General features: G+C 39.9%; 1 protein-coding gene across 2 annotated transcripts in view; it reads right to left on the reverse strand.

The window, feature by feature from the left end:
* LOC145444987 (MAM and LDL-receptor class A domain-containing protein 1-like) overlaps positions 1–13,703 on the reverse strand; it is a 148,614-nt gene that overhangs the window by 7,318 nt on the left and 127,593 nt on the right. For both annotated transcript variants that reach the window (XM_080323071.1, XM_080323070.1), the window contains exons 15-25: positions 11,582–11,750; positions 11,248–11,372; positions 10,524–10,733; positions 8,849–8,986; positions 8,695–8,793; positions 7,309–7,490; positions 4,496–4,706; positions 3,009–3,124; positions 2,521–2,945; positions 1,928–2,009; positions 733–842 (exon numbers count right to left, since the gene is read on the reverse strand). In XM_080323071.1, coding sequence (XP_080179197.1) covers positions 733–842; positions 1,928–2,009; positions 2,521–2,945; positions 3,009–3,124; positions 4,496–4,706; positions 7,309–7,490; positions 8,695–8,793; positions 8,849–8,986; positions 10,524–10,733; positions 11,248–11,372; positions 11,582–11,750 — 1,867 coding nt within the window. The remainder of the gene's footprint in view (positions 1–732; positions 843–1,927; positions 2,010–2,520; positions 2,946–3,008; positions 3,125–4,495; positions 4,707–7,308; positions 7,491–8,694; positions 8,794–8,848; positions 8,987–10,523; positions 10,734–11,247; positions 11,373–11,581; positions 11,751–13,703) is intronic.

Genomic DNA, 13,703 nt, shown 5'->3' on the forward strand with positions numbered 1-13,703 from the left:
CTTTTTTTCTCAAATCGTACTGGCTACTTGATAAAATTGTTAGATTACCGAATTAAAGCCTACACACCAAATTTGGCTCAACTCCAACCAGTAGCCGCATTGCTACAGGAGAAGAAAGTTTCTATTATTCTATAGAGTCGGTGTTCACCAAATTTGGCTTAATTCAAACCAGTGGAAGCGGGGTTATTGCCGTTGAAAAATTTGGATTGTGAATAAAATAGTATTTACGGTGACCAATTCTTTAAATATTTATTATAGTGGTGCCCACCGTAAATACTATTTTATTCAAATCCAAATTTTTCGACGGCAATAACTCCGCTTCCACTGGATTGAATTAAACCAAATTTGGTGAACAAGGTTTCGATAGAATAATAGAAACTTTCTTCTCCTGTAGCAATGCGGCTACTGGTTGGAATTGAACCAAATTTGTTACGTAGGCTTAGATTAGGTAACCTAACAAGTTTATCAAGTAGCCAGTGCGATTTGAGAAAAAATGTCATTTTTGAAGACCCCTACTCAGCATTTGAATATGCAGTATCGATTGCCTGTTCCTAAATTTCAATCGAGTCGCACGCGGCACAATGCTATGCCCTGGAGGGCCACATGGGGACCTTGAGATTGTGACCTTGATCTACTGGCTGTTAACTTTCTGGATGGTATATAGCAAGTAAAATCCGGTTGTAGCGCGACCACAAGAACACCATTGGATGTTAATGATACCGATATACTTACAGGTACGGGCAATGTGCGGCAGTTAGCACCCAATATCGATCGATAAGTGTTCCGCCACAAAAGAAATGAGCTGTTGGATTGGCGCTGGAGTCGGTGATGTAATATGCTACCTAAAAACATCCACGAGTTAACAGCTTTCACTAAAACGCGACACCATTCTTGTAATATAGCCTACAATGAAAATGGCCGTCACGTGACATAATTTGCTGTCGACATTGGAAGACCATTGACAGCAATGCGCTTTCATTTCATAGTCAATCACGTCATGGCATCAAACCACGTAACATGTCAGCGATATCGTTTACTCTGGTGTTGGTTATTGCATAAATGACGGCCATTTATTGATAAATACATATCTTTGAGTTCTCTAACACGGTCCGTGGACATGAGAGCATGTGCCACTTTGGCATGTTGGATAACGCTACAGTTATTTAGGATAGGGGTATATTTTGCGGTTAAGATTGGGCTTAGGGGTAGTTTCAGGGCTATAAAGCCACATGCTCCACTGTCTTTTTACTTTATGTCGGGTGGTCGAATGCTGAGCAACCCTATCTTTAAACCCGTTGAAACCATGCATGATAACTATAACAAATATACATTTCTGTTGCACTTCATGGATATGCGTATGACCGATTCTGTCAATTTTGTGCTACCAGTTGAGTAAATCTAAAAATAATATGTTGGTTCTCATATCATGCTTTATGAAGGAATTTCGGATAAGGTTACATTAGGATCAAGGATGTTGGGGCTACTGAGATGAAATGTCTGGAATGCTGGAGAAACTGCTGATCTCGTGTTGCACCACAATGACTATGCCATTTGTATGCTTAATAATTGTATAAAGTAAACAATATCGTCCATGAGGTTCGCTAAAGAGAAATATGAATATTCCAATTGACGTTTCGTTTTAAAGCTACACTAAGAGACACGCCGAGGGCATCAAACAGCCACATGCGGCCCTGGAATTGTTTGGACTGTTTGCCCCTTATATAGGTAAGCGATCTAACGGCTCACAAAGTTCCGAAGATACGGTTCGGCCTCAGTTCAAAAATTAGAAAATGACCTGAAAGTGCGCCACCCTTAGTTCATATTCAATATCATGCTGTTTCAGCGTTCGTTCCTCATCGCTAACAACTATAGTCCATATGATATTACGTTGCAAATAAGGAATGGACACATAGGTGATTGCGTGTACCTGCCACGGATAGTTTCGGGGACTTGCCCTCGCGCCGCCAATTATCTTCTTGACAGATCTTTTCCTCCGGGATTTCGTCATCCTAAAAATTCAAGTGAAATTCTTGCGAAACGACTATGTTGAAAAAGCACTAAATTTATTGCAACCTGAATTCCATCCATATAGTGAAAAATACAGCATGAGCTATGAATATGCCTGGTGCAGTCCGTATGTATAGGGGGAGGGGTTTGCGTCTCGGCAACTGAGGCCTTTTGCACCATGCCTGTTAATTTATGGAACTATATGTCCATAGTGGACAACATCAGGCGCCGTAGTTACGCGTAGATAAAATTAGGGTAGTACATTGATGCGAATCCATGGATAAGTGAAAGTTGGCAGTGTCGGAAACACCAGTGCTGACTATGGTGGCATGATCAGCTCAAGTGAAGAAACATATAAATTTGAAAGGTTTCCGCATCGTAAACCGCCAAACGTGATGAATAGAAATTCCTTATATAACCTTTTTGCGGCGAATATTGTAACATATCCCAGCTCAATTGGACTTACTTTCTCGGCATACTGACATACTGAGATGGTATGCAAATCCCCCTTACCGTTTGTTTCCTCGCATTATATCCCAGGCGCTGGCGGAGATTTTGTGAGATTTCCCGTACGACTTCAGGACGTGCTTCTTTATTTCAAGAAATTCATAATCCCGCGATGACAAATATTCCTTTTTCATATTTTTGGCATTCGCGTGCCTCTCATGAATCTTCAAAATGTCTATCATTTCTTCATCGTCATCTTCATCATCGTCGAAGTCTCCGGCGCTTCTTCTCTTCCGAGCCGAGTTGATGGTTTCGGCTCGAAATCCATCGAAAAAGTTGATGTCCCCAGTACCCTGGAAATTCCTGATATCGGGCTTCAAGGACGAACCGCGAACGAACGTAGGATACTTCAACCACAACGTTTGGTTGAGTGGTATCCTCATCGCTCCCGTCCAAACATTGTTGGGACGTTTAGGCGATTGTCTTCCTTCCTGCATGTGTTCCATAGAATACAATCAGCTCATTCCTAGCCCTGTATTTTCTATTATACTGACCACGGGCATGTCAAATTCTTCAAGAACGGTTTCGTCGCGAAGAATACTTTCGTGATCGTCCGTCAGTTCCGGTATAACTGGGGTAGCAGAAGGCATACCACACACTGGTTTTGCTCCTGTAGTACAATAGATTCCCTTGTTGAATTTTGTGACTAAAATATGTACCAAAGGCACATTTGGTACTCAAGTACAATTAACAGTAGTGATATAAATTTCTACTCAATTACAAGTAGGAGTAGCAATCTTCCAGAATCTAGGTATTCCGAGACTACTCAGGTAGAACTACTAAACGAAAGTTAGAAGAAGTACTCCAATAAGTAGATTTAGGAATTAGATTAGGACGATAAATCGCACAACATTTTGTACGTCAATCGGTAAATTCGCATAATTTCAAGATGGATCTTCCTGACCAACGTATATTGACTATAATGTAGGGTTATCATACGTCCTTTTTGACTTTTTTGAAAGTGTCCTCGGGGAACGCCCAAATGTCCTCTTTTTTTAGATTTTGTCCTCTTTTTTGAGAATTTTAGTTAAATATAGGGCCAAATTCGACTGACATGCGGTAAGTCAACACTGTAGTAACGCTCCGGCGGCAATTTCGGGAGCTGGGTCGGTAAGTTGACCTTTTTTTAGTCAACCACCTGATAATGTGAAAGAAAGAACTGTATTTTGGGCGCTGAGCGAGAAAGTTGACCTATTTTTAGTCAACCGACCACGCCGCGGAAAAAATGACCATTTCTGCCGGATTTACCTCCGCTATTGCAAGTCTGAAAACTTTTAAAAAGTGCCCGATATTCAGATTTCCAAAATATGGTAACCCTACTATAATGACGCTTCAATCGGAGCCTTTTGCTGGAATTGTTTTGGTTACGCTGGTTATGCTCTACATCGCCCACTCGCCAATGTCACCCAGAGAAGGGCAGCACATTAATTCAAATACTGCCCTCTACCTCGCTCTAGCCCGTGGTGAGATAGCATCGTGGTACGTTCCACAACTGCAACACCAATGAGGTGCGAGTTTGAGTCCGACCGAGATCGACTCCAGAATTCCTGTACCTATGTATTGGAGGTTTATTTAGGCTCCTCCTCGCCGTGTAATCCGCGACAGCGGTGTCATATAAGCCTAAAACTTTGCGCTATTACAACTCGATAATCACCAAATCATAATTAAGAATACCGGCCTGGTGTAAAATTACCGATGTAGTCAAAACACCATGAATATCAAAACAATAACCTCTGCCCTTTACCTGTCAAAATCTGAACCGGATTCGCTATTTGTTAATCGATACATGTGGAAGTAGAAAACAGACAGTGAGACAGTACTAGTACACATGAATAGAAAGTATACAATGGTTGCATCAATATAGTAGAAGTGGTTCATTACTCGCAACACCTCTTACAGTATAAAATATGGGAGAGTTAGTAGAGTATGTCGAGGTCTATGTTTCTGTGATGAGATCCTCAGAGTGGAGATGTGTACTGACCAGGTGCATTGGAATCGCAAAAAGACTCGTCGCTGTCGTCGCCGCAATCATCATATCCATTACAGCGTTGCGTATTCGATATGCAGAAATTGTTGCCGCATCTAAATTTGGAGGGCCAACAGCAAGGATCGCAAGCCTCGTTCTTCAATCGTATGTCGTCGATGGCGATGTCTCCCAAATAATCCAATCCTATAGTTCCTTTTATGATGACCTGTTGCAAAGATGCCGGAAAGCCATGTTTATTGAGTATTTGTAATTTGGGTCAATGTATTTAGGATGGTGTGAAACCCTGAAAAGTTCTGGCTCGCGTGAACACGAACTTTAGCCTTCCTGGGGTGATGTGGAAGTATCATTTGTCGCTTAATCAGGTACTATACAAACTCCGCCAATGTGCCGAGATATAAGCTCATGATCTTACTTTAGTTCGTCTCCAGTCTAATTAGCGGTGCTGGAGTCGAGGCATTTATTCGCAACTAGAATAATGTGATATTTCGTGCGAAGTTCTCAATATTCAATGGCATTTTCAACTATGCTAGATTTATCTGAATTTTGTAACATTATACTATTTCACAACCAATTGGTTATTAACCTTTTTCTTAGTGCGGGCCCCTATTTTTTGGTGGTTGTTTGCGCCTAGAAACCACGATATTTGGAGATCAGATGACTAAAAACAGCATCATCAATTTCGTACAAATCTCGTCACTGACTAACTGCCCGTTAAAGTCGAATTATATTTGTATTTGTATCGTCTGTATGGCTATATTGTGACTTGTGGTGAACAGTGAAAATGAAACGTAAGTCAAAAATAAAGACATATCGTATCAATATGGCGATATTTTTGACATTACAAAATTGTGGCGTGAGGTCAAAATTTGTCAAAATTGTTCACAAAGTCAAATTTATTTTAACGTCTGCATATCGTTTGTATACCGTATTGTAGATTTTGCACTGTCGGTGAACTCATCATTTGATATTTTACAGCTTGGATAGCCTACTTTATAGGCCTACCGTTGTAAACGGCCAATTGTCTAATCATTGAGAATCATAAACGGCCAAATAAAACATATAGGTAGACATGATGTTATGGTCAACGTACCGCAATATCCAAACTGAAGAAAGACTTTTTGGACATTGCATCATTCTAATATTAAGGCGCGCATGATGAAAAATTGTGATGTAGACAACATTATCAGAATGAAGCAACACGGTGTGTCATCAGCAGTGTACGCCCAACTCTCGAGTGTTGTCAGCCAACAACTGCTGCTATTTAACGTCCCTTCTCTATTCTCGGCAAGTTTCTTAGTAAGGACATGCACTTTCTACCAAGAATGCAGGAATGTACCTCTCGTTGTACTACAACAAATTTTATTTATTTCTACCGGATTTCGTTAGAATATTAGTTTTTTTTCATGTAAAAATTTGCCTGTTTCTAAGCCAAAAACGTTTTTTTAGGTCAAACTACTTCGTTAAGACAGCCAGATCCAACCAGAAATGAAGATAAGTGGTACAATTTTAACATTTTGTGGGAAAACACCTAATTTACATACGTTAGGTCAAAATGTGGTCAAAATTCAGTTTGTTTAGGTAAAAAAAAGTCAAAATTTTAATTTTTCAAGTCGAAATTTTCCTTTGCTAGGTAAGAAAATCGCCCTACTTATCAATAAGGACAATGTAATGGTATAGTGGTAGTTTCAACAATCAACATTGATATTCGATGGACCGCTAAAATCCGCCTTCCAACTCCCAGGGAGTCCACCGACAGGCTAAAGACAGATGATGGTTGCACGAAAATTGAGCTTGTTGAGATATTCATGGAGTTTATCGACTACTATGGTTCACACCAGGCCAATTTTGTTCATTTTTATTCCGTAGTTGCCGACTTATAGCATGACCCACTTCTAGGCTTAGAGCATCTTGGAGGTACAGAACTTCAATATACAATTGAATAGTATATTGATATTGAAATGAAACCCGAATATTTTCGGCTGACACTCGTCAGGGGTAACCGTCAGCAACTAGTAGAGAATTGGGAAAAACATTGTATATCAACAATCGTATCACAAAATATGACGTCTAGGCTTTTAAAAGACACCGCTTACATGGATGAGAGGGCGAGGAGGAACTTGGATAAACCTCAACACGTTGGTAGGTATTCTGGAGTCGACCTCGGTCGGACTCGAACCCGCAACTCAGTGGTGTTGTTGCTGCTGTTGAATGTGGATTATACCACTACACTATCTCGCCAGATTGAGCTAAATTTGAACTAAAATTTGGGGGGTTCGCGGGGTCCTTGACGGTCCAAAAGGGGTCCATGAAGACAAAAAGGTTGAGAACCGCTGGGCTAATGAGACTATAGTGACATATGCGCCAAGGTACGAATCATACATTATATAGTTCGTAAGGAATGTATCAGACCTTTAATCAATAGGTTACCACGACGTATTCAGTTGCTCATACTTTGGCGACGCGTAATGCGACCAAACATTTCACGATGACCAGTGCACTGTAATATTAGTCTGGTGAATTGGTCATCGCATCCTCGCAAGTCTAATTATGGCATCATAGCTATGTCAAGTTGAAGTTTATTTCCCACCGGATACCGTCAATTGTGGACGATGTGGCCCGTATCCCCTATCCAGTCAAATGTTGAGCACTGTGTTGCGGACTACCGGGAATCGGGTCCCGATCTTTTGAATATCGTGATCGACCTAACGACTGAGCAGGTAATATGAACAGTTGAAAAGTTGAACTTCCTTCTATAGTATAACTAAGGTTGGTGCATTCATGTATGTATATTGTGCTTCAATATATACCTTATACGGCAGTGCTTCGTTGATAGTGATTTCCGTAAAAAGCCATTGATTTCCTTGGTTTTTAAAATTTGACCACCGTGACGAACCAAGGTACTTTCCATTCTCATTTGGCGGCATGCTGTATACTTTGATTGTACCAACGTTTTCACCGAAAGAGTGGTACCAAAACGAAAGGCACTTTGCTGCAACACATACATGCATCAACATTTCGAACGACACACAACGGGTGTAAAAGTTGAGTGCGTTCACCAAAATTAGCTGGCTGCACCTACACAGAATTATCACAATGCGAAGAAGAGAGCAAAACATACCGGTAATTCAATGTTATATTATAAAACTGTGACATAATCCTTTTTGAAATTCACAATTAACTATAGTCTAGATCGGTGGTCGGGAACCCATGGCTCGCGAGCCATATATGGCTCTTTTAGGAATAAGATATGGCTCTCTGACAAATATTTATTTTTGCACTGAATTGATCAATATTGCAGCGATTTGTTGATAAATTTCCATCACGGCCTGAATAATTATTCTCGTGGCAGTATAAACATGTCTTTGAGAGATAAATACAATGTCGTCTTCAGGTTTAGGAGCTCAGACCCGCTCTTTTTAAAATCATCATATTTAAGTTACTCTCATTCCGGCGGCCAATATCACTCCCGAATTCTATGTACCCGACCTGAAATCTTGAATTGTGCGATACGTTGATTAATCAAAGAGCATAACAGACATGGCGACGCCCATTTCAAAACGCAGTTTTCAAATGCGCATTATCTTCCTGATCTCAGGACGAAATGAACTGTTGTGGATGTGACAACTACAAACTTGGATTGCTAACAACGTCATAGCTAACCACGTTTTTGATTGGAAAGTATAGCTCTGTGTGGTACCGGCGATAAAATGTAGGCGTGTAGCGCAACTTTATGCTACCGCTGAATACTTTGAGAATTGAGAAGTCGATTAGTATTTAGATTTTTGGAATCAGTGTGGCAGCCACATTCGATTAATATCAGTTATATTAAATTCTAAGCTACTTACGGCAAATTTCGTTATCAATGGTGAGGCTGACCCGTTTGTGCCTTACCTCTTGTTTCGAGCTTGATTTTCGAACAATACATACCAGTTTTTACAGAGAAAACATGGCGCACACGAGGAATCACATGTATTGAGTTCGAATTAGTACTGCCATGACGTCACGGATTTTTGATTGTGACGTAACAGTTGATTGGCATGTATGGCTCTTTGGGAGTTGAGATGGAAAAAATGGGGCCAATATGGCTCTTCGGACAAAAAAAGTTCCCGACCACTGGTCTAGATTATACAAGAATTATTGCATCATAGACAGAGTCTGAACATATAACCCATTAAAAACATCACTAGACTTACGCGTAGAGTCTTTAGGATCTATGATCGGACTCATCAACCATGCCTCATCAAATCGTTGCTTTTTCGACGCCTCAAGATATAGATACGTTCCGTTGGTGTCTGTGACGTGTGGAAAATTCTATAACATTTGTATCACATGACATGAGAAATATACTTTTCATAGTGTGATCATGGCTCGGTCCAGTATTCTTCGATGGTGTTGGTCCTCTGCGTCTTGTCCAATTAAACTGATCATTTTGCGTCTCCTGTATCCATCCGCAATTGTCAGTTTCAAAATCGCAAGTCATTGTTGCTGGAAAATAAATGTCGCCTCATTTACTTTTATGCTTTTGTTGCCAAGTGGAGAGGTATATATAGACGACATCTGCACAGCGGCAGAGAATTCAGATACCGAATAACTCGAAGAAATGATCAATTTAATTTAACTCTTATCATTGCTCGGGCTCCAAAGGGGTCTGTATGTGCATCCAACATATCCCTGTTTAAATTCTATTTTTAATTTTATTCTGTTCTCTGTAAATAAACATTTGTGGAGATTAGGGAATAAGTTTATCCACCCCAACCGGTGCGGAACTCAGGTGTTTCTTGTTAGCGTTTGGGTCACAGTTTTCTAGAGTTACCATACGTCCTCTTTTAAGAGGATTTGTCCTCTTTTTTGACTGTTTTGAAAGTGTCCTCGGAGGACGCCAAAATGTCCTCTTTTTGGAGATTTTGTCCTCTTTTTTGAGAATTTAGGTTAAATATATGGCAAAATACACTTAGATACAGTAAATCTGCACTGAAGTAACGCTCTGGCTGGTATTTTGGGAGCTGGGTCCGAAAGTTGACCTTTTTTTAGTCAACCGACCACGATGTGGGAAAAATTTACCATTTTTCAGGATTTTCCTCCGGTTTTGCAAGTCTGCAAATTTTGAAAAAGTGTCCTCTTTTAAGATTTCCAAAATTTGATAACCCTACAGTTTTCAACGTCATCAAGTTCTCTCTGAACAATGTCTGAGGTAAGTTTATTGGAGGGGGTGGATTATAGGTTGTAGGCCGTGAAGAATAGCCTACATGAGAAGTGGGGAATGAATATAAAATGTTAGAAATCATTTAATTACGGCCACTACCCCGCTAAAATCAGCGACTTCTTCACCTCGGACTCTAAAGAGAGCTTGCCTGGGTAATTGTTTTATTAAACTTGAAGGGAAAACGAGTTTGATGACAGTGTGGTTAAAATTTCCAAGTTACGCACCGCCACTACTCGGGCTCGTTTGACTATATTATAAATGCAGTCACATTTGCCTGCACGAGTCTTGGTGATTGTATCCTTTAAATAATTTAGTCGAAAATTAGAACGCAATCTGAATGCCGGTTCTGAATTTTGAGTGAATTTTATTTTCGTGTTCATACCCGATTCTACACCACATGTTACGAACGCCGCTATAGTCTTTGGGGAGTTTTATGTTTACCTATTGTATATTATCATATTACTGTTTGCAACAGCAGGACGTTGGTTTTGTTTACTTAAGGTTGGATTACCACAAATATTTCGAATAACAGAGAATCGTAGGCTACGTCAGAGTTCAAACATTTGATAGAATTGACGAAACGTTACGACTCGGAGTCTCATCTAACCTTTTCCCACCATCTTTTGGAAAAATTTATCAACCCGTAGTTGAGAGAGAGGCGAAGTCACAATCGCACTTTTGAGCTATATGCAATTTGGGGTGGTGATGTTGCACAAAAACGAATAAGAACGCACTTTAAAAGTCGGACCGTTCTTAATCGATCAACTGGAACGTAATGGGTTTGTTGTGCATAATGTTGAAGGAAAATTGTATACTAACGACATTTTCCGCCCGTTATGCTGAAGTCGTCCAAGGCGATATCTCCTTTCCAGTCGGATCCTCTTGTTGCAGTTATCACCAACGAAAATATATGATTGTCTTGCAAATTGATCATTCCCTCAAGCCATTGATTTCCCTTTTCGCCTTTGGTTCTCCAAATATTTACCATCTTCTTTTTAATGAGTTTGAATATTGTCAAGTCTCCGATGCCTGAAAAGCGGCAATGAGAAGTTTCGGGAGTGATGCGATGGGCAGATTTCATTTTAAATCTTGCATTTCTTGGATACCTTCATCCGAATAACTGCAGGTGTCAGCATAGGTCGAGTTTACTCAGTTCAAACGGATATTGTATCGTAAAATCCCAAAATTTGTAGCAGGCCTACTAAAGGCCTGCAAGAATTTTTTTACACGTTTTGTTTTCGTTTTAGTGCCATGAACAGCTGTACCGTGGAGTGTGGTAATTGGTGTCACTCAAGAGTGATATTTATCGACATTCTCGATGCATTAGAAATATTTGGTTCTAAATGTTGTCTTATGCTCCGAGACTATTCTGTATACATACATTGACCTACGTCCTACATATTTCCCATTCATTTTCATACCGCCTTGAAATGTTCGGAAACATCAAGTATATAATATGCATGCAAGTCATTAACGTGATAGACCGCACGAAGCAACACGAACTTATATTATGCGGAATATATACGTGTAGTCGTTCACTTACCTGTACCGTGCATATGGTACCAAAATCGAAAGCATTTCGGACCATCTATTTTGAATTGGCTGCTGACTAAACTTGCACGCAAACCGATTTTGCGTCTTGAAGCATCGATAAATATATACCCATCCCTAAATGAAATAGAGATATATGCGTTAATTATTCTCAGCCATCGCATCGGTGGAGCGTGCAGGAGCAGTAAGGAGTGAGCAAATTTTCAATGTACATAATCCATATTGGAAGTTGTATGAAGTCGTTATACACCTCATACCAAGGCGAGACATGTTGGAATAATTTCATTACGTAGGCCTATTGAAAATATATTGGTAATTTCATGTACCTACTGCCTGACGTGTGGTCGGACATGGGACCCGTGCCATCTAGATGAGTCGTTGAGGATGTGGCGAGATCCCAATCAAAGTCTTTGTTTTTTCCCTTGGCCTGCTGCCATTGACATGTGGTTGTTGTAAAGTCACATGTCAGCGGATGCTCATTTGTCCCTGGCATTTCTGAAAGATAAATGTCCATAGGCAGCTATGACAAAGAATGCTTCTGAAAGTGATAAATTGAGTTGTGGTATTTGTCTCTAAATTTCATCATTATACGTGGTAAACCTCCGTACCCTATTGATCTATATGCAATCGAGTCATCTTTGGCTCCGAGACTAAACGGTAGTGTACACCGATTTATTTATACCTCACCTCACGGTGAAGTTGAAAATCCAAATAAGGTAACAGCGCACCTATGTGACTATTCATCATGTGTACATATAGGGTTGTTCAAAAAATTATTTTTGAACAACCCTAATGTACATCTGCATAATTCAGCGAAAAGTACAGTAGCCAACTGTACGAAATTCTGACATATTTATCACACCGTACCGTTCGTTCTTCGTAGAATACTTGGTGATGAAATGTAGATCAGTAATAAAATGTAGATCAGTAATATATTGCTGGTATGCTGCTTGCCGTAGCAATATCATCTACTGCGTTGCGAATTACGCTACTACAATCCTGGCCGATTACATCGTACTCATATTGATTATAAGCGCCACAGTTGTCGTTTCAATTATTTACTTTATTACTATCAAAATTTACGTTACGCTGCAGTTAGTTATTGTTGCCTTACATCAATCGTGAAACAGGCAAAGCTACACAAAACAAAGAAGTAGGACCGTATACATTGAGTACGGTAAATTATCTACATCGACAGCGCAGCAAACTCTTTTGCAGTGTCTTAATAAAGGGGTTTTTGATCGAAAATATTTTCCAACCGCGGTAAGAGCAACTTCCCTTTGTGAATAGAAATTTGATGAAGCCCTTTCTATCGTATATTACAATTGCAAATAAATTGAAGTCGGACGCTGTTTCTTTCACCTTGCTTCGCCCGTGTCCATTTTTAGCAAAATAATTAATAAATTGCATCTACTGAATTTTCCTTACTAAAATAAATATAGAATATGATGAATTAGGCTACAATTTAGCCCGGGTTACTGGCCGCGAACTATGGTAATCATTTCCATGAATTAACAGCAGTTCTCATACGGGAAATGTGCTATTAGCTGAATACCAACAATACATGACCGTAGCCACGATAAATTGTTTCAGGGGAAGGTGAAACTTTTTTAACAATGACCTGTTGCCACGAATGTCCATAGTGACGTATTGAAAACGAGTGACGTTATAATGACCAATTAGGAACTTTGGATGACGGATGAGCGCCTTTCGCTCCATGGCAAAGCTATGCTGCATATACAGTTGGCCACATTAAACCAAGATCCGTCTGTAGTATATTTATAATTACGACCCTATGAACGGATAAATAGGCTAAACCAGAGGTGGTCACCTTTTTTAGTCTTCGGCCAGGTTACAAAGTGAGCTTTCTTCGCGGACCGCTCTTCAATATACACAGATGTGATATAAGTGAAGTATAAGTGAAGCAGTATCACACATGATTTAATTATTGAGACTCTCCTAAAGAGACTACTAATTTTTATCAGTGATTTTCACCACAATACGGAAGTATAAGAACTTTCTGCGGACTAGTCAGGCATTCCTACTTCCTACGGAATTCCGTTTAGCGGACGAAATTTCGGTGCGATTACCTTACGTTAGCACTACGGTACGATATCATATAATATATCTCGTACTAGTACGAGAGAATTTCGTGAAACGAAATACCATGAATTTTATCGTATCGTAGGCTACGGTATATCAATTCCCTGCCTACTACTCCTACGCTAACTGTTTTTGATGAAATTGTAAAATCTTTCAACAAAACATCCGGTCAATTGAGTTGAACCCGTGCGGCAGAATTAAGAAATATTTGTAGTACTTTATTTACAATCAGAGGAAAAGGGATTGCGTACTTATAATCTGAAAGCATTCGTGGGGTATTGACGAATTAAGACCTTGGAGTAATATAGTAGCTCGTGTAGATACTGATTACGGAAATTTTCAATC

The sequence above is a fragment of the Botryllus schlosseri genome, chromosome 8 (assembly GCF_051294905.1).
Source record: "Botryllus schlosseri isolate E-star chromosome 8, Bs_hap1, whole genome shotgun sequence".
In the NCBI taxonomy this organism is placed as follows: Eukaryota; Metazoa; Chordata; class Ascidiacea; order Stolidobranchia; family Styelidae; genus Botryllus; species Botryllus schlosseri.